This window comes from Canis lupus, chromosome 19 (genome assembly GCF_048164855.1).
Source record: "Canis lupus baileyi chromosome 19, mCanLup2.hap1, whole genome shotgun sequence".
In the NCBI taxonomy this organism is placed as follows: domain Eukaryota; kingdom Metazoa; phylum Chordata; class Mammalia; order Carnivora; family Canidae; genus Canis; species Canis lupus.
In genome coordinates, this window is record NC_132856.1 from 6,243,249 (window position 1) to 6,263,935 (window position 20,687).

At 51.7% G+C, this 20,687-nt stretch overlaps 1 protein-coding gene across 5 annotated transcripts in view; it reads right to left on the reverse strand.

The window, feature by feature from the left end:
- Positions 1-18,379, reverse strand: part of GRIP2 (glutamate receptor interacting protein 2) — a 97,226-nt gene extending 78,847 nt beyond the window's left edge. For all 5 annotated transcript variants that reach the window (XM_072785005.1, XM_072785004.1, XM_072785003.1 and 2 more), the window contains exon 1: positions 18,263-18,379. In XM_072785005.1, the coding sequence (XP_072641106.1) occupies positions 18,263-18,317 (55 nt within the window). In that variant the 5' untranslated portion in view covers positions 18,318-18,379. The remainder of the gene's footprint in view (positions 1-18,262) is intronic.
- Positions 18,380-20,687: the final 2,308 nt, after the last annotated feature.

Below are 20,687 nucleotides of genomic sequence, written 5' to 3' on the forward strand. Positions count from 1 at the left end.
AGCCCCACTCCGTTCAGCACAGCAGCTGACGGCTAAACCACCTCATGCCAGGGCACTGGGAGAGCTGCTGATCCCACCGTGAAACATCACGCTGGGTGCCGGGGCTGCCTCCCCACCAGCCTGGGGACCCTGCAGGACAGAGGCTTGGTCTGGCCACCCCTGTGCTTCACCTCCTAGAGCAACACTCCATGATAGTGAGCGAGAATCACACCCAGGTCCTGGTGGCCCCCGAAAGTTCTCCTCTCCTCTCCCTGTGCTGAGGCCATGTGGCCTCTCCTGTCCTTCCCCAAGTGGTTCTCCCAGCCTTAGGTAGGAAGGGGACAAACACATTTTTACATTATCATATAATACTTATTTTAAAAAACGTCTTTGGGGCAGCCTGGTGGCTCAGCCATTTAGTGCTGCCTTCGGTCTGAGGTGTGATCCTGGAGACCCGGGTTCAGGTTCCGCGTCAGGCTCCCTGCATGGAGCCTGCTTTCCCTCTGCCTGTGTCTGTGCCTTTCTCTCTCTCTGTCTCTCATGAATGAATGAATGAATAAATAAATAAATAAACGTTTGTCGCTCTGTGATTATTTGTTTTATGTGTCAGGTTGGTTAGGCCATGGTACCCAGTTGTTTTGTCAAACACCAGTCTAGAAGTCACTGTGAAGTTATTTTTGTAGATGTGATTAACACTGACAATCAGCGGGCTTTGAGTGAAGCAGATTACTCTCCATGTTGTGGTTGGGCCTCATCTAATCAGTTGAAGGTCTTGATAGCGAAGACAGAGGTTCCCCCAGGAAGAAAGAATTCTGCCTCAAGGATGCAGAAGAGAAACCCCCTGCTTGAGTTTCCAGCCTGCCCAAGCTGCACTATAGGTTTCCGTATGCCAGCCCCACAATCACACGAGCCAATTCTTTAACATAAAATCTTACAATAGATATATAGATCTCATACTGATTCTGTTTTTCTAGAGAACCCTGACTGATGGACTCTAAGCCCACTCTCCTCATCCAAGTGAATGGAGGCCCCTAGAGTAGACATCAGTTGTTTCTAGCCATGCAACATCCAGCTCTTCTTCTTTTGGTAATAACACCCTGATTTTGCTCTAGGTGGGGAGACGCTCTGTCTGTGTATTTTATGGGGCTTATCTTGCTTCCAAGGTGGGCCAATACCCAGGTTTAGCCAGTCACAATAGTCTATTCTCTAGGCTACAGGAATTGGCTAAGGAATGGACATGTGACCCAATACTGTCCAATGGGACACAGCCCCAGGACTTTTGCTGGAGCCATCTGTGCCTTCTTTCCTCATCAGAATGTAGAATGATAGGAATCTGGAGCAAAGCCAGCAAAACAGAGAAAGAGAGGCAAGTAATGAAAAGATTAAGCTGTGATGTCCTCCTTTGAGCCCCTGGATTCAGCCCTTCCTGAAGCTGATGTAAACATGTAAGCTCTCTTCCTGGCTTGGGCCAGTTGGGGTTGGGTTTCTGTACTTTATAACCTGGTACCACCTCCTTCAGCAGGCTTGAGAAAGAGCCTGGCTTCTGTTTTGGACACTGGTGTGCAAGCTTGGAAGCAAAGCTGATGGGCAGGGCAACAAAGGCAAGGCTGTGAAGGGGAGGGAGAGGGAGTGGGAGAAGAGACCCAGCACCAGGGCTGCCAGGGGACAGGCTGGAAGAGAGAAGAGAGGATGGCCGGGTGAATGTGACTCCATGTTGCTCTGTGGGGTGTGATGTAAGCTGCTCCTTGTCCCTCCAGGGAATCTTTAGTAAAGTGACATTTACACTCCCACTCTCAGTGCATGAAAGTCCTGCTGTTCCACCTCCACGCAAACACTCAGTATTGTCAGTCTTTTTAATGTCAGCCCTTCTGGTGGGTATCTCCCTGTGGTTTTAATTTCCATTTCCCTTTGTAAGATGCTGTCGAGTACCTTTTTATGTGTTTACTGGTCATTGGGATCTCCTTTGTGAAGCACCTACTCAAGTCTCTTGTCCAGTTTGCTGTCTGGGGGGGGGGTTTCTTGTTGATTTATAGGAGCTCTTTATATATTCAGGATATGACCCTTTGTTGACTATATATGCTGAATATGGTTACAAGTTGGGCACAGAAACCATAGGCTACTCATGAGACTTAGGTGTACGTGTACTTAGGATGTGTCTAAAAGGTGTCTTTGAACAAATCATGAAGCATTTCCATCTTGGATGTAATAGGAATCTCTGACCCTCACATTAAGGTTACATGGAGTATTCAAGCACAGTTCAGGGAGAGCAAGAAAGCAGGAGGGCAGTGGGAAGGAGGAAGACAGACAACAAGTATCTGCCCTAGACCAAGACCTGTGCCAGATGTATCAGCTGCTTCACCTCACTCCTCCTGCTGCCCTGGCCTTCCCCAAACAACACCAGACTTGTCTGCACCTCAGGACCATTGCACGCACTATTCCCTCTGCCTGTGCAGTTCCTTGCAGAGCTGGCACCTTCTCATCATTCAAGTGCATGTTCAATTGTCAGCTCCCCAGGGAAGCCTTCCCTGAGTGCCGCAACTGAGGAAGCATCTCTACCATCTCTGTGACCCGACTCTGCTTCACTGATGCTCATTTCGTGGCCGTTGTTAGACAGCACACCTCTCTGCTGACATGGTGCCTGGCTGGCTTGCACACAGAATGTAAGATCCATCAGGACAAGGTGCTCATCTTTCTTAGGCACCACGATATCCCCTGGGCCTAAGGCAGTGCCTGGCACATAGCAGCTGCTCGGTGAACATTTGTCAATGATGTTGACGCAATGATTTGTGTCACAATGATTCATCTGTGAATGAATGAACAAGCCTCACAGCAACCCCATCAGATAAACATTTCACACTGGGCCCATTTCACAGAGGAGACCTAGAGAAGTGAGGTGACTCGTCCAAGGTCTCTGAAAACGTGGCAGAGCAGCAATGGTACCCGGTCCTTGTGACTCCACAGGCTGGCCCTGGTCTCCTGCCCCACTCTAGCTCTCTGGGGGTGGCCGTCCAGGGATTATCACTCTGTCTTATGACTGGATTTCTGGGCCCCCAGATGAGCTGGGTCAGAGAAGGTACAGGAGAGAACAGACTGCGGCAGGGACAGTTGCAGAGGCTGGGACCCTAGCCAGGGCACCAGTGCATGAACTGGAAAAACCAGGCTCGCCACAGTGAGCAAACCATCTCCAGAGATGTCCCAAGAGTCAACTAGTCCGAACCCCTCTGCAGAACAGGAACCCTTTTGACAGCAGCTTCGATGGGGAGCTCACTACCTCCTGGCACAGTCCAGTCCAGTCTTGCCCAGCTCCAAGGGAAGCAAATGGGTGCTAAGGCCTAGCTGGGAGGTCTGGAAGGGAAGCCCAGCACCTCCAGAATGAGGAGGAACTCTGAGTGCTGCTAAAATGTGACAAGAAATTAGGTTAAAGAAGGAATAATCAGCTCATTAACCCTCTCACCAGACTATACACACACACACACACACACACACACACACACACACACACAGCCTGCTTCAGAGCTACACTGCTGGCTGTCACTGCCTGCCTGGATCCGGGTGGAGCAGTACAAGTGAAATATTTTATTTATGTGTCGTGCATATTTATTAGGAAGAGGTAAATAAATTAGCTGCCTGCCATCTGCAACCACCAGCCTACGATACGTTTCTTCCCTCCTCTCCTGCCTTGGGAGGGGCCACGCCAGCAAAGCCCTGGGCTTGGAAAGGAAGGGGCCCTTCTTTTAGTATGATTTTCTCCAGGGCTAGAGCAGCCCTAGAGTTACAATTTTTCTGAGAAAATGGACATTGAGTACTACTGTAGGCCATTTACCCCACAGCCGATCCCCCGCCCCCGCACTCTCAGGAACCTGGGAGGTGGGCATATTGTCATCCTCCTCTTATAGATGAAGACACAGAAGCTCAGAGACATTAGGTCACTCATCTAGGGTCACACAGCAAGTGAGTGGAGAGGCTGAGCTCAAGCCAGGAGGGCCCCAAGACTTCCACAGTGTGCAGGGGAGAAAGGCCAGACCAAGACCTGATTACATTCTTGGCTCTGACATCAGTTGCCTGGGGGTCCACGCTGGTCCCTTAACTCTCCTGACCCCCCTCTGGGGGATAGAAAAGTAAAATACAACAGGACAGACTCCACACAGGGCTGTGTGGAAAACCCAATTGCCACCCATCCTGAGTGGCCTTCAAGTCCATCATCATGGAGGCTCTGGACTCCCCTGCTGAAAGGGCCAGACCCCACCCCTGCCCCAGGCCTGCTGTGTGACTCTGGGAACACCAGGGAACTGCTCAGAGCCTCAGTTTTCTCTGCTGTAAAATGGAAAAACAACTTGGTGAGGGTGGGGGAAGGGCACAGGCTGTGAGGAGGAGGATCTCACAGTGTGGAAAGGCTTGTAAAATGCAGGTCTGGTGGGAAGCAGGGGGCAGGCTAGGGTCAGGGACCTTGGGGGAGGAAGGAACCTAGAATGCCCAGAGAGGGGCCATGACTTGCCCAGGGTCACACAGCAATCATGGCCATTAGGAGCCTCAGACCATCTGCCTCTCAGGCCACGGAGACAGAGCCCAGAGCACTGAGCCCAGCATCTCCTATGTTCAGCATGGATCTGAGTCTTTCATGAAGCATCATAAATCTCCCCAGAATCGCTCTTGCTCAAGCCCACAAGCCCTGCCTCACTGCCTCTGCCTCCCTGCAGGGCCTTTTCATTAAATTAAGTGCAGAATCAATGCAATTGCTTTGGATTTTCCCTGAGGGGCCACCAGCCACCTCCCTTCAGGGAGCTTGCAGCACCAGAGCTGCTGCAGGCTGCTCACCCAACCCCTCAGACAAACATTATAGAGCTCTCTAGATGAAATATTTTATAGGATGTCTGATTTAGTGTCTTCGATGCTGACATGAGTAAGCCCCCACTACATGCCAGCAAAACCTCCTAGTAGCCCCAGGAGGCAGAAGGAGCCTATTTCACATAGAAGGACAGTTCAGAGCAAACACGGGCCTATCAGACCCCCAATTCTGGAGCCCAGTGAGGTGGTGGGGGGACCACTGATGCGCAGAGCCCCCTTGTGCTAGGGCAGCTGTCCGAGGGAACAGGCATGAGCCACAGCAAGGAGACAGGTCAGACCCCAAGGAGGCCAGGCAGCAGCCCCAGTGTACTCTGGAGCAAGCCAGTCTCACCTCTTGACCTTCTTCATGAAGAAGGGAGCAGCAATAAGAGTGGCTAGCTCAATGAGGCACCTACTGTGTGCTGGGCATCGCGAAGGTTTCCCATGACCCTCAGAAGAGACCCAGGGGCGCCGGGGTGGCCCAGTTGGTTAAGCATCTGCCTTCAGCTCGGGTCATGATCCCAAGGTCCTGGGATCGAGTCGCACAAGCAGGGAACCCACTTCTTCCTTTCTCTGCCTCCTCCCCAACTCTCTGTCTCTCATGAATAAATAAAACCTTAAAAAAAAAAAGAAGACACCCACCTGCTGGCCTACCAGTCTCACCCCATTCCACTCTCCTGCTCCACCACCACACTGTGGCCACACCGGCTTCCGCTCCTCAAACATACAGAGAGTGCCCAGGGCCTCTGTCCCTGCTTTTCCTCTGCCTGGAATCCTCCTCTCCCAGATCCTCCCTTGGTTGGTCCCAGCACACATCACCTTCTCCAGGAGGCCCTCCCTGACCACCCATCACCCTCTTTCATCTCATCCCCTTTTCTTGTCTTCTGAGCGGCACTTCTCCCTGTGAACTTGTATTCATTTCTCCACCAGTTTATGGTTTCTCTCCCCTGTACCATGAGGACAAGCACTGTCTTGTCTACTACTGTATCCCAGCACTTAGAACAGTGGCTGGTATATGGTAGGTCATAGTTAAACAACCACAGAAGGACAGGAGAAAGGAAGGAATCAAGCCACAAAGGGTCTGAGTGCCAGGACCGGGACAAGGGCAAGAGGGAGGCAGCAAATGCCTGGGGCTTGGGCAAGATGATGACAGCCCTCCCTTCCCCACTGGAGGTTAGTTCCCTGCATCGAAGGTGCTGGAAGGGAGGGATTAGGGCAGGGGGTGGCTTCCCAGAAGGAGTGGGGAAGCCTGGTGGGATCCAGAGAGGGGGAAATGGCCTGGAACGTGAGGAACAGCAACACTCCAGGTTACATGGCCATTAAAAATGACAAATTTAAGAAATAACATCTGCAGGGGGAAAAAGGCCATGCAGAATGACATCAAGGCTGATGGCGACCACAGGAAAGCTGAGTCTCGCCACAGCCTTGTTTATAACAGCACAATGCTGGAAACAACCCTGATCCCCAAACGTGGGGGAGCAGGTGGATATACTCCATCTGCTACAGACACCCCAGGGGGCATTCTATAACTGATCCTATAAAACTTAACAAAGAAAAAAACCCCACAAAATGGTATATTCATACGATCTCAACAAAAATAGACAGCAAAGGAAAGAAGACTGGAAGGAGATGCACCAAAGTTGTCTCTGGATGGTGGGTTGATGGAGGATGATTTTAACTTTCTTCTTGTTTTTTTTATCTTCCTTTCCAGAATGGTCTACATTTAACAATAACTGCATACTTAATCAGAGAGAAAGTAACTTAATATATAAGGATACTCTTGTGGCACCTGGGTGGCTCAATCGATTAAGCATTTGACTCTTGATTTTTGGCTCAGGTCTTGATCTCAGGGTTGTGAGATAGAGCCCAGTATCAGGCTCTACGCTGGACGTGAAGTCTACTTGCTCCCTCTCTTTCTGCACCAACCCCCCCTTCCACATGCGCGCGCTCTCTCTCTCTCTTTTAAAAAAAAGATTTCATTTATTCATGAGAGACAGAAAGAGGCAGAGACATAAACAGAGGGAGAAGCAGGCTCCCTGTGGGGAGCCCGATGCAGAACTCGATCCCAGGACCCGGGGATCACGCCCCTGAGCCGAAGGCAGACCCTCCACCACTGAGCCACCCAGGTGCCTCAAATAAAATCTTTTTTAAAGAAAAGGATATTCTTTTTAATGACTGCAAGAGGCCAGGAAAATGTGTACATATCAGTGCTGTATGGAGAACAAGGGACATTACAATGTTTTTGTTGTTGTTGTTGCTGTTGTTGTTGTTGTTTTTACTGATAACTCTGGGTTTAATTATTTAAAATAGTTCAAACGCCCAACGACCATTTTATGTTTTATTTTTTTTAATTGGAGATAGAAAAAGGACAAACCATGAAACTGGTCCACAGGAGGGCTGAGAAACAAGTCCTAGCTCAGCCACAAAGTGGGGCGAATCTCTTCTCCTCTCTGGGCCCCCATCTCCCCGTCTGTAAAATGGTGTTAACCACCCATATCCCCCACTGTTGTTGTAGAATCCAATTCTTGAAATATTTCAAGATCTTTCTTGTGTGCTGGGCATCGTGAAGGTTTCCCGTGCCCAGCACTTAGTAGATACTCAGTAAATGTTGCCTTCTGCCCTCCAATCAAGGGAAATCTCAGCCCAGGATCCCAGGGTCCCTCCAACTACTATAGTCCAACAATTGGGCAGGGACTGGTCCTCAAATCCTTTTGCTCTTGCACCTCATCTGTATAAAAATGTCTGCGCATTGCCCTGCATATTATTTATGACTTACCCATGTGTTTCCATATCCACGTGTCACTCAATTATAAGCATACACCAAACTAGAAAAAAACTAAAATGTGATAGAAAACAAACGTAAACTAAAACTCCTAGTATTTTTTTCCATCTCTTTCTTCAAAAGATGGTCCTGGGTGAGGCACCCCTACCTCACTTGTGGGGTCCTGAATAGCAGAGACCCTTGAGGTCTCTGTCAGCATATAGTACCAGCAAATGGCCAGGACTCAATCAAGAGTAGTTCAGAGGGACATCTGTCTTTTGGGCTGGCTTATCTTCGAAAGAAACAAAACAGCGAAAAGAAAACTACACAAACCAGTCTGACCCTTCAAGTCTGAAGAACTCTGGCCTTCCCTGGGACCTGCACTCTCCCTCTCTCTGGACACAGTCTCCCCACCCAGAAGCTGAGGGAGCTGGACCATGTGGCTTCTGAGGGAGGGGACTCTCCACGGTCCTCCAGGCATCATCCCCTTGAGCCCCTTTCCCACTCCCTTGAGGAAGGCAGCCTCTCTTGGGAGGCCGGGAGACCATAGAGATTTACAGCCTCCTGGGCCCCAGCCTCACTATAAAATACAGCTCTCCCCACCCTGCCTGTCCCCCAGGACTCCTGCCAACCACCGCCAGCTGCCCATGAGCCCCCAGACATAAATCTTGAGGCCCAGCTCCATCAGCACAGAAGGCAAGCGGTAAATTTGAGGCTCCCTGGTCTCTGGCAGTGGAGCTTCCTGGGAGAATTCATCTTTCACCCTAGGATAAATTATCCTTGCTGGACTAGAGAGGGAAAGCATTTGTTCATACAGTTGAAAAATGGTTGTTCAAAGGGCACCCCTCCATGGGATTCCCCAGCTGGGCTGCCAGCTGCCAGAGCTATCCATCCAGAGGCCTCCAGGGCAGATGCCTCTTGGCAGGTCTCTCACACTCAGCCCCCTAAAATCCACCCCTACCTGCCCCCCGAGCTCAGTGAAAGGCACTAGCATACTCCCCCCAGGCCAGGAGAAATCTCAGGCAGGAAACTGAGTGTCATCCAGGCCCGGCCCTCCACAGTTGTCCATTGCCACATCTGGCCCATTCTGCTGCCTATGTCCCCCTACTCTGGGCTTGCAGTCTCTGCCCTGTGGAGCAGACAGGCCAGAGGCCAAACCAAAGTCACCATCAGCCCTGGAACCATGAACAAGCACACCCACCTCAAGGTGGTTTTTTTTCTCCTCTTTTGTAAAATTACATGAATCCCAAAGGGGACTAGAAATCTGAACAGCCATTTTGGAGAGCCATGTTGCACCGGGAGCTGAGAATGATCTATTTCTTAACCCCCCGGTCTTACATTGCTCTTCAAAAAGCACAAATGTCTTAATCACTCCTCTTCAGGGACAATATGTCTCATGATAAAAGAGCAAGGTGCAGAAGTACACGACAGTATGCTGCTGTTTGTGTAAAAAGAAGGAAAATTGGGCATAGTGCCAGGAACAGGTGACCGCAGCTCCCGTCGGCAGAAGGGGTGGGGACTTGGCAAATGGGAGCAGAGGTTCCAGAAAGACCACTGATGTGGTTGGAGGTTTTCCTCAGAACCACGTAGCCCTGTGTTCCCAAGCCAGTCTGCCACTGATGGACAGTTGGTGTATTTCCTTTTTCCCCTCTGCTAACACCGCAGCAAATGTCTCTGTCCATGGTGCCTTATGCATCTGTGCTAGATTTTTTTTTCTCTAGACTAGAAAATATTTATAATACTTACACTTAGAAAAGGAATAGTTGGGTCAAAGGGTTTACGAGCTTTCCAAACTGCCAGATAACTTATCAAACTGCCCTCCTATCTGCCTCTCCTTCCTGCACGTCAGCTTCAGCGTCCCCTGTGACCGCACCAACACTAGATGCTATGAATTTTTTAACTTCTCCTTAAAATTGATACTGTGCTATTGTTTCTCTGAGAATTTTCCTCACGCTAATAGAATAATCCCATAAAATGTTGAGGTTGGTCGTCTTTCATTCACTTTCTGGCCATTTGTCTTCCAGTAACATCCTGCTTGAATCCATGATGTTCCTCCTAGACTGTCTATCTTTTCTTATTGACTTCTTGACCTTTCTTATTAACTGTGTATATTTTCTTATTGGCAGGAGATCTTGATATACACTGGATATCAATCTTTACCTGTGATGTATGTTGTAAATACTTTTCCTCCCGATCCGTGGCTTGTCTTGGAACCTTGTGAAAAATGCCTTTAGTCATACATAACTTCTATATTTTTAAGTAGTCCAATTTTTCAATCCTTTCTTTCACAGCATCTACTTTTGTAGCTTCCATTTCCTCTGAGAATGCTGATAATCCGACCTTGCAGGGTAGTTAGGGGGAACAGAGACAATGTGAATAAGGCACCCTGCAAGGCTGAGCAGATGCTCCTAACATGGTCATTTTGGGAGTCTCCCTGCCTCACCTTGCCTTCCATGCCCCAGCAGCCAGCAGAAGCTTCCTAAACATGCCACCTCTTGCTTAAAATCCCTTCAGCTACTTGATGATGACGAAGTTCAAACTCTATTAGTGAGTGAGTTCAAGATCTCAAGAAGAAATACCACTAAGGCTGAGCAAGTGAGTGAACGCATCGGGGGCCAGACAGGGAGCATGGGAATACACTCCCAGCCCACACGGGACAGCAGAAGTGTAAGCCCAGTGTTACCAGGTCCTCTGAAGAAAGCTGCAGATCTATTTATTTTTTTAAGATTTTATTTATTTATTCATGAGAGAGAGAGAGGCAGAGACACAGGCAGAGGGAGAAGCAGGCTCCACACAGGGAGCCCGATGCGGGACTCGATCCCGGGTCTCCAGGATCACACCCTGGGCTGAAGGCGGTGCTAAACCACTGAGCCACTCAGGCTGCCCTCTATTTATTTTCTTAATGTCAATCCCACCCCGTCCCCCAACACACACACACACACACACACACACACACACACACTCAAGTTTAATGACAACCAATTTCTTTGCACCATTGTCAGGGTCAAGAAAGACCCATTTGTGACCAGGGTGTGGCCATCTCTACCCTCACAATCTCTTCCCAGCCAGAATCATGCCCACCTTTCCCACACACACAGTGCATGCAGCTGACGTGCTAGCCAAACTGCACAACTGTGGTCACACCAGGTTTTTCTCAACTCTGTGCTTTTGCACACACTGATCTCTTGGCCGTAAGTGCCCTTCCCTTCCTGGCCACTCACTCGTACTCTTTCAGGTCAGAGGTCAGTGTCAACTCCCAACCCCAGGGAGAATTCCTGGGTACCTCATTGCTTGTGACTTTTGGAAACAGAATTCCAAAGGAAGCAGCCTGAGGTCAAGGAAAGAGCCCTGGTTTGGGAGAAAGAGATTCCTGGGATAGAAATCTGCTTTGCCACTTCCTAGCAGCACATCCTTGGGCAAGTGACTTAACCGCTGTGCTTTGGGTTAACAGCTGTGAGATGGAGACAGTAAGACCTACACATGGTCAGGTTTCCCAGAATATAAAGTAAAAGAGAAGTAGCTGGCACATAGTAGGGGCTTGATAATGAAATTGCAGACTTAAAGAATAAATGAGAAGGAGAATAAATATTTCCTCAGAACGCTCGAACACACAGGCGAGGTGTGGTCCTGCTCAGTGAGTAACTGGGCACTGCCCCCTCACTGTGCCAGTCACCATCCCACTAGTACACCCTACTCCATATAGCTGGCAAAGCCCTCCCCTATCTGTCATCTCTGGATCCTCACGACAGCTCTCCTGGAGGCTGGTAATGCTCCCATTTTACAGAGAAGCTCAGAAAGGCCAAGTCATAGAGGTTTGTTTAGATATTGGAATGAGGGGCGCCTGGGGGACTCAGTGGGTTAAGCGTCCACCTTTGGCTCAGGTCATGGTCTTGGGATCTTGGGATTGAGCCCTGCATCAAGCTCCCCACTCAGCCTTTCTCTCTCAAATAATTAAATAAAATCTTTCGAAAAGGAATGGAATGAGGCGGGGACTGCACACCAGGCAGGGAGAGGCAGTTCACCTCAGTGGGGAGCCCCCCACACACCAGGAGCTCAGGGCAAGTCCACAACCCCCCTGAGCCTCAACGTCCTCATTACTAGGCCACTGTGAGTGAAGGATGTGAATATGGTCAGTACAGGGCCCAGTTCACAGTAGATGCTCAGAAGGGTGTGTTCCTCTCCTTCCTTTCTATTTCATGCACCACTCACTTAGTGGACACCAGCTGTATGCCAGTGCTGCAGACCTACAGAGGGATAGACAGGGCTGCTGCTCCTGGAGCTCTGTGTAGAGGAGACAGATGATTAGACATGATTGTGCTCCAAAAAGGAAAGGGGCCAGGACAGAAACGTGGAGGGAGAGGCTAACACTGCCATGTTGGGAGGAGGAGGACACGGGAAACTGCACATTGGCCTGGCCTGGGGTTGGAACCAGAGGAAACAATACTTTTCTGGGTGGAGGAGCGGGTGGAGGAAGCACTCCAGGCAGAGCGGCAGCCTGAGCAAAGGCTCAGAGGTGGGACTGAACAAGGTCGGCACATGACTAAGGAGGGAAGAAAGGTCACTGCAGCCAGATGGTAAAGGGCCTGGGGTACTAGAGCCCTCCAACTCCAAAGGGAGCACCGCTGGACTCCCAAGGTCTTTGTTTGAATCGATGTTTAACATTTTGCAGTTGGGAGGTGGCATGTAAAACTCTGGGTTTTTTGCTTCTCTAGAAAAATCAGATCTGGGATGCTGAGCCAGAGCTCCTATAAAGTCTACATACAGTCTCTGTCCCCCAGACCCATTTCACTCCCTTCATCCACTAATGTTTACTGAACAACTACCAAGTGCCAGGCAATGTACTGGTTACCAGGGATAACATGGAGAATAAGATAGACACACAACCACAGCCCTCATGGCACTTGCATATAGTGAGAGAGAAGGGCAATGAACAAGGATATAACATAAGGTCAGGAAGTGCAAACTCTGGTAATAAAAAGAAAGCTATGGACTAAAAAGCTGGGAGGGTCAGGGAAGTCCTCTCTAAAGACGAGACAGTTGCATAGATCTAAATGAAGTGAGTGAATTGTGTACATGTAAGATCAACCAAGCAGAGGGAACAGCGAGTGCAAAGGCCCTGAAGCCTTCTTCACTCATCTACTGGGTCACTTGCCTTGCCCCTTTAGGCATGCAAGTGCAAGACCCCTCCTTAAGTAATGGAGCACATGAGGAATGTATAAACAGATGGAAACCACTCCCAAAGGTATGTTTCAGGTAAAATACCTCTGACCAGTGGTGAGAGAGACACGGAGAAATAGAGACATGCATGGAAGACATGGTATGATTTGTTTCCAACAGGAAACAGGATGATTTCTTTTTCCAAAGACAAAGAGGCAGAGGAGGCTCATCATACACGGAACATTAAAACTTGAGCACAGGACAGAGAAACCAAGGGTGGGAGCAAGGAAATCCTCATTTCCTTCCTCACCAGCTGCCTCATCTGCCAAGCCCCACACAGTGGGAGGCAGGAGTGGGGAAAGAGAGACTAAGAAAGCTTCTGCAGTCCTGGAGCTGGTTGCTGTTGTTGCCATGTTTTGTCTCTTCCCAAGCCCACCTGGGCTGCTGCTTTAGAAAGTCAACTGCAAAGGAAACACTTTGGTGGGTTTTGTTTATTGTTTCCCCATTCCCTTCCTCAGCAAAATTAAAGTGTGGATTCCTTGTCCTTTTACCCACAAAGTAGAAGAAAGAGAGGGCATTACTGTTCTAAAGGAGAGGGGAAGGGAAAAAACAGAACTACAATCTCAAACCAACCTTCTTGGCGGGGTGGAGGAGGCAATTCTGCAAACTGACATCACAGTTCATGTCACAGGACATAACCTCCGCCACTCAAAGCTTTATTTGCATTTTTAGAGATAGAGGGAAACGTTGAAAATCAGCTCCAGGGCTGACATCGCAGTTATTAAAACCAAACAAAAGAGCCTTTCCCAGGTCTGGCTGGTTCTTCTTAAATTTATCTGGGCCCCCACTACCTGATTTAAGGCAATGAGCAGATGTTTCACAGCAGGAAGTGCATTAGCTCCAGATGCCGCCGCTTTGTTCAAGACGGGCACACACATGCACCGGCAACCACACACACACATGCACGTACTTGCGCGTACACACACACACACACATACACACAGGACTCGGGGCAATGAACATTCCCAAGCTCCCCTTTTAGCACCTGGCATGCCCGCATGGACCATTTGTAACCTCTGCCTGCAGTTCTGACACAGAGATGAGCAGCGGGAGTGAGTAGCCAATCAGATCCTGCCCCATCGTCTTCCCGTTGTCTCCTAGGTAACCGGCACAGGGACACATCAGCTAGCTGGGTACCACGGACACACACACACACACACACACACACGCACACACACGAGTCCATAATTGCAGGGGACACCGGATGTGCCTGTCAGAACTCTAGACAGCTCCCCGGAGCGGCATTCAATGCCTTTGGTCCCTGCCTGTCTGGCAGCTTCAGCCCCTACAGCTTTCCCACCTCCGCTCCTTTACTCATGCCATTCCTCTGCCTGGCGTGCCTCTCTCCATTGCCATCTCCATCACTCCAAACCTTGCTCATCTTCGGAGCCAGCCCAAGTCCTTGGTCAAGACTTCATCTTCACAGAATAATATCCACGCTCCTGCGCCTACAGTGATCTGGCCTTTCATGACCTGGCTCCTCCAGCCTCACTGCTCGTCACCCTCCCTCTCTCTCACTCCTTGCTCTTCCTCCAACAGGTCAAATTGGTCCTCTCCACACTACACCCTGCAGACCAGGGCTTTTCTTGGTACTTGCTGTTACCCCGCCTACTAGCTCTGCCTTCTGCTCTTGGCATGCCTGAGCCTTCCTGCTCTTTAGTCTCAGCTCAAAAGTCACCTTTCAGAGAGGATTTCCCTGACCACCCTTGGCTAGCCTATCTGGAGAAGTCCCTTCCCCTGGAACTCCCCACAACATTCCCCTCTGCTCTTGTGTTAACCCTCATCTCACTCATGACTCTAGTACTGTCCCATTCCTATTTTTATTTCCTTGCCCCTGTCCCTCCTCCCTAGGACTTGAAGTCTGTTACAGCACGGTCTTTGTCTCATTCATGGCCATATCCTCGGCCCCCAGAATAGGGCCCAATAAATATTTGTTGAATGAATAAAAAGTCATTTCCTCGTCACTGCTTCTGAATTTCCCATCTCTCTAATAAGACGAGATGACTTCTATTAACCCTCCTGGCTCACATTCCAAGAGCCCATTAGAGAGCAGAAAGGACTGGCATAAGGAAGAAAATTAATCAGGCCACACCATGGGAAGGATCTGCCAGTGGAAAGCTGACCTGCCCCGGGCTGCAGCGCCCCCCTCCTGCAAGCAGCCTGCCCACTCGGAATTGCTCCTGCTTTCAACTTCACATTCCCCAAGCACTGGGCACCTTGAACTTTTGTTATCTGATGGTCTGGGGGCAACGCAAAGCTGAAGCCTGGCTTTCATTTTTTGGATCCCACACAGAGACCAGCAACAACCTGGAGGTGGTGAGGGGCAGAGGAGAGTCCTCTGGAAGCATTTTACTGCAACGAATACAAGCAAATGTGTCACTGTCTACAGGACCATAAGCATCAAGGTGGAATTACATTACACAAGCCACACATACACATACGCACACACACACACATAAACTCAGAAGCATCATGAAGTTAGAATCAGAGTTCTCCAATCTCAGTGGCTGCCCGTGTCTCTCTTCAACAGACATGACTACTATTTCCAGTTCCAAAACCTGCAGAGAGATCTGGACACATGTAATGCACAAGTGTGTGTGTATGTGTGGGGTGGCATAGCGGGGAGCATAACTCTGCTTTTGACCAACCTCCTTGGGTAAGGCCAGATGGTGGAGTCAAGCAGGCACACGGCAGACACAACCCAATTGGGTCCCCCAAACCCTAGGAGTGGAGAGCCTCAAAAGGCGGCTGCTCATCAGCCAGAAATCCACCAAGTCCTGAGTTACTCCACTGACCAACGCACCAATTCATTTCTCCAAATATGAAGTTAAAGCAGAGGTAAAGGCCAAGAAAAGAAGAGCAGGATTAGCATTTCTTGAGTATCTACTATATGCTAGGCTTTGTAGTAAAATATCTTAACACTGATTGCTCAAGACCACCCTGCAAGGCTACGCTTCCCACTTTATGGATTGAAAAAACAAAAAACAAAAACGCTGAAGCCCAGAAGAATTAAGTAGTATGCCTAAGGTCACAGAGCTGGCAAGTGGAGAGGCTTAAGTCTGGGACAGGAGTCTGGTCTTTGAGACCACTCTTCTTTCCTCAGGGCCTGAAATACTACCACAGAATAAGTAGGTAAGCTGGTTTTATTCAAAATGTCCTTCTCACTAACTCTTCACCGAGGATATCAGGTCTATAGTCCTGTCTCTGCATTTCTGTCACTCCTGGGCTTAACTGACCTCCTACCGTGAGCCTCTTATCAAGCTGGACACATATATCAAAGCCTCTCATTTGAGATCCAGCCCACAGAAACTAATGTTCCTGTGGCCCAGAGAAAGGGATTCTTTTCTTTTTAAAACAGTAATTTCCTGCCAGCGAGGGTGGATGCACCAGCCAGCCACCCTCTGATTTAGTGCTAAGCTCAAGGATCAATCTCAAGTCAGATTTTCCAAGGAAAACTTAAATGCTGGGCACCTCCTGGCATTGATGAAGGGAGAAGTGGCCTCCTCGCAAAAGATGTGGCCAGGGGCAGCCAAAAAGACTGTAGAAATCACAAGACCCACGTGCCTCATACATGTCACATGTGAAACTCACTGGCACTCACATGCGTCTTAAAGATGACGCCCACGTGCCTCTATGCACACCTCACGTACACATATACCACCTACGTGTCTCACCCATGCCCCCCCACATATACACACACAGGCTGGGGAGTGTGATTCAGGAGCAAGAGAGCAACATCCTCTCCCCCAGGACATCAGAGCGCCCACTTCTGAGCCTGCTCTGCTATGTGCTATGCCAGGGCCGAGACCTCATTTCACCGCCCTAGGAACCCCACAGGACACAGGGCTAGGCTCTCCCCTTATAGATACAGAGGTGAGCCTCAGAGGCAGGGAATGACTTACTTGTCCAAGATCACAGAGCTGCCCTGTTTTCTGAAAGGCCAAGCTCAGGCTGAACGTTGGTCGTGGGCACCTGGCTCTGCAAGATTTTTTTTCTTAGGGGCACTCCTCCAAGATCTCCTCCCTGTTGGTAGCCTTATCCATCTTCCTCCTCCCTCAACCCCAGGGAAGGAAACCCAGGCGCTCTCTGTGCCCTATGGCTGTGCCATCAGTATCCACTCAGGTTGGAGGAGGAGTGGGAGGTCCGCCCCCTCCGCTGGGCAGAGCTGTCAGCCTGCCAGGGTCTTGGGACATCAGCTAAGGCCGCCTGAGGGTCTAAACAAGACTCTCCACAGGCTCTGCTTCCAGGTCCTGGGAACCTGGGTCCACAGCGGGGTAGAGGTTACAGATCTGACTTAACCCCGGGGCCAGGGCAGGAGGAGCAGGGATGGGCTCTGGCTGTCACCCTCCTCTCCCCCTCCCCCATGCCCCACACAGGAGCTTCTGGCTTGGGTTGAAAATGGATCCTTTGCTATGAACTGAGCCGGGCCCACCTTGGGGGGCAGATAGGAAGGGGGGGGGGGCTGGACACTACCAAAATCTTGCCGGTCACATGGACTTAGGTTCATATCGCAGCTGTACCATCTACTGGCCGAGTGACCTTGGGCAGGAGGCTTTCTCTCTCTGAGGCTCAGTGTCCTCACCTGTAAAGTGGAAAGAATGACGGCGCCCTCTCGAGAGGGAGGCTGTGAAGGTTAAAGACAGGAGCAGACGTGAGGCTCTCGGTGCCCTAGGTCCTTCATCACGCCCCCCGGAGAGGGCAGCGGGGGCGGCTGCCATTCCCATCTCACTCTGCCCCGACTCTCAGGCCCAGCAATTCCTAACTAGCACCGGATCCGAACTTTCCTCGGCGGTGGCGGGGCCCGGGCGCGGGTCCTTTTCCTCCCCCTCCCCCCGCCACCGCGGCTCGCACAACAGGTACGGGGGTGGGGCAGCCCCGGGGGCCCCCGGCGGAGGGGGCGGCGCCGCAGCGCTGCGGCAGGGCCGGGCGGGGGCCGGGCGGGGGCCGGGCGGGGTCGGGCGGGGTCGGGCGGGGTCGTGCGGCCGAGCCCCCCGCCCCGCGCCGCCTCCCGCCGCGGCGTCCTGGCAACTTTGCCGAACTGCGGGCGGCGGGGAGGGCGCGGGGTGCCGCGGGCGGGCGGAGCAAAGTTGGGTCCCAGCGGCCGCGGCGTCGGCTCCGGAGTCCCCCGCCGCGAGCGCCCGCACGTCGCGGCCCCCGCGGAGTCGCCGGGAGCCGGGAGGCACGTGGTGCCCGCGCCGGCCGGGCTGGCTCGGGGGCCGGGCTCGCGGGCGGGTCAGCCTCCTGCGGCCGCGCCGCGCCGGTCCTCGCTCCGCGCTGCGAGCGCCCCCGCGGGTCCTCCGGGCCAGGCTCCGCTCCGCGAGCTCCGCACCGCGTGTCCTGCGCTGACCCCGCGAGCTCCGCGCCTCGCAGCGGCCGCCCGCCCTCCGCCTCCCGCAGCCCCGCGCCCCGCGCCCCGCGCCCCGCGCCCCGCGCCCCGCGCCGCGGCGGTTCTCCCCGGCCTGGGCAGCGGCCGCGTCCTACCTTCGTCCGGCAGCCGCTGCAGGCAGAGCGCGAGGTTCCTCCGCCAGCCCCGCATCCCCGCGGCCGCCCTGCGGCCCGGCCCGGCCTCGCCAGCGCCGCCCCGGCCCCGGCCCCGGCCCCGGCCCCGGCCCCGGCCCCGACCCCGCCCCCGCCGGGCCGGGCGGCGCAGCGCAGCGCTGGGGAGGGCCGCGGGCCCGGGGCGCGGCGGGCATGGGCGGCCGCCGAGGGTCGGGGTGGCCGGGCGGCCGCCAGGCGCTCCGCTCGGCTCGCGAGCCCGCGGCTGAGCAGCGACGCTCCCCGAGAGCGCGCGCTTTCCCCGGCGCGGGGGGCGGGGCGGGGCGGGGCGGGGAGTCAGGCCGCAGGGGGACCCCGCGGGCCGCGCGCTCTCGCCCCCGCGCTCTGCGAGTCGCAGCCTGGTACTCCTGATCACCGCCAACTAGTCAACGAATGAATGAGGGAAACAATGAATGCGTAAATAAATGGGAGAAGAAGGGAGTGGGTGAGTGAATAATGAGGTGTAGAGATGAGTGAGAAGATGAGTGGCTGAATGAATGAATGAGTTAGTGAATTGATGAATGAGAAAATTAACGAGTGAAGAAATATGTAAATAAATGAGAGAATAAATGAATGAGCCGGTGAATCAATGAATGAGTGCACCCTGGCCCCAAGCCTGAGAAGCATGGGTCCCTCCACAGAAGCCTCACCCCCTGCACCTGGGTGGCTCAGTGGTTGAGCGTCTGCCTTTGGCTCAGGTAGTGAGCTTCTAAGGTCTTCCATCCCACATCGGGCTCCCTTGCAGAAGCCTGCTTCTCGCCCTGCCTATGTCTCTACCCCTCTCTGTGTGGCTCATGAATAAATAAATAAAATCTTTAAAAAAAGAAAAAAAAAAAAAAAGCCATTACCCCTGTCCTGGAAGGGAAGCCTTTGGATGGCATCTTGCAGAGGAGACCCGAGAGGCCCAGAGAGGGTGGGGCCTGTCCATGGACACACAGCAAAGGCTGGAGGCCAGCAGCAAGAGGTCTGTCTGTGTGCAGGCCTTGTCTACTGCACCCAATCAGAGCTTCCCTCCTTCTGCCTGGCAGCGGTTCAGCTCCCCAGGTCTCAGATTCTGGGAAGAACAGCCAGGGGAAGGAGCACTGGAGGGTCCTACCCTCAGAAGTCAGATTCACTTCCACCATGGGGATGAGGAGGGCGTGGGGACGTGTGGAATCCAGGCAAAGCAGTACTACACTGCCATAAAAAAGGAGGAGGACATTCTTTGGAAGAGGACAAAATGAAGAACAGTGTTTATAATATGGGCAGAAAACAGGAGGGAAGGCTGGACATTCATATTTGCTCAAGTATATGGAACATGGTCTCTAGTGGAAACACTGGCCCCTTCCAGAATGGGAATCATATGGCCAGGGGCAGGTGGGAGAGATTCACTTTTCATTGAATCCCCTTCAGTGCCTCTTGAAATTTTGAACCCTGGAAATACATTACCTAAACAAAAAATAAGCTAAAGATTTTAAGTAAATTTTTACAATATTAAAAAAAAATCTATACCTCAGTAAAAGCTGTTTCCTCCCTGACCAAACGAGTCAGCCTATTTGCCTGGACACCTCTCCTGCATCTAGCTCAGGGAGGGAGAGGGGCTTCATGGTTATCCGCAGAGCAAAATATGAATGTGGTGGTTAGTGCAGATCACCAAACTTCTACCCTTTAAGAGTGTTGGGAGGAAAACAAGCATCCTCTGCTTGGATCCTGGGTTTGTTAGTTTTTAGCTCTGTCTTTGGGCAAATCACCTCAATTTTAAGCCTCAGATTCCTCGCCTGCAAACCAGAGATCATCATATTGTCCTGACAGAGTCCAGTAAGGCTGGAGCCAGATACTTGTATTCCAAAAGGTAGCTCAATGAGTGACAACCCCTGGCATCTTGATCCCATCAACAAAGCTACCAAAACTTTGACCTTCAGAGGTACCCCTTTTGTAAGGTGAGGGTAAGCATTTTTTTTTTTAAGATTTAATCCATTTATTAGAGACAGAGACAGAGAGAGAGAGAGAAAGGCAGAGGTAGGCTCCATGCAGGGAGCTCAATATGGGACTCGATCCCAGGTCTCCAGGATTACGCCCTGGGCCGAAGGCGGTGCTAAACCGCTAAGCCACCGGGGCTGCCCACCCCACCTTTTTAAAGATTTTTAAAAGATTTTATTTATTTATTCATGAGAGACACAGACAGAGACTGAGAGAGAAGCAGGCTCCATGCAGGGAGCCCAATGTGGGACTCGATCCCGGATCCTGGGATCATGCCCCGGGCCAGAGGCAGATGCTCAAATGCTGAGCCGCCCAGGCGTCCCGAGGTAAGCTTTTAATGTGATCTTAGATCCCTAATACTTCAACAAGGTTGGTATAATTAGCCCCATTTGACAAAGGAGGGCAGTGGGGT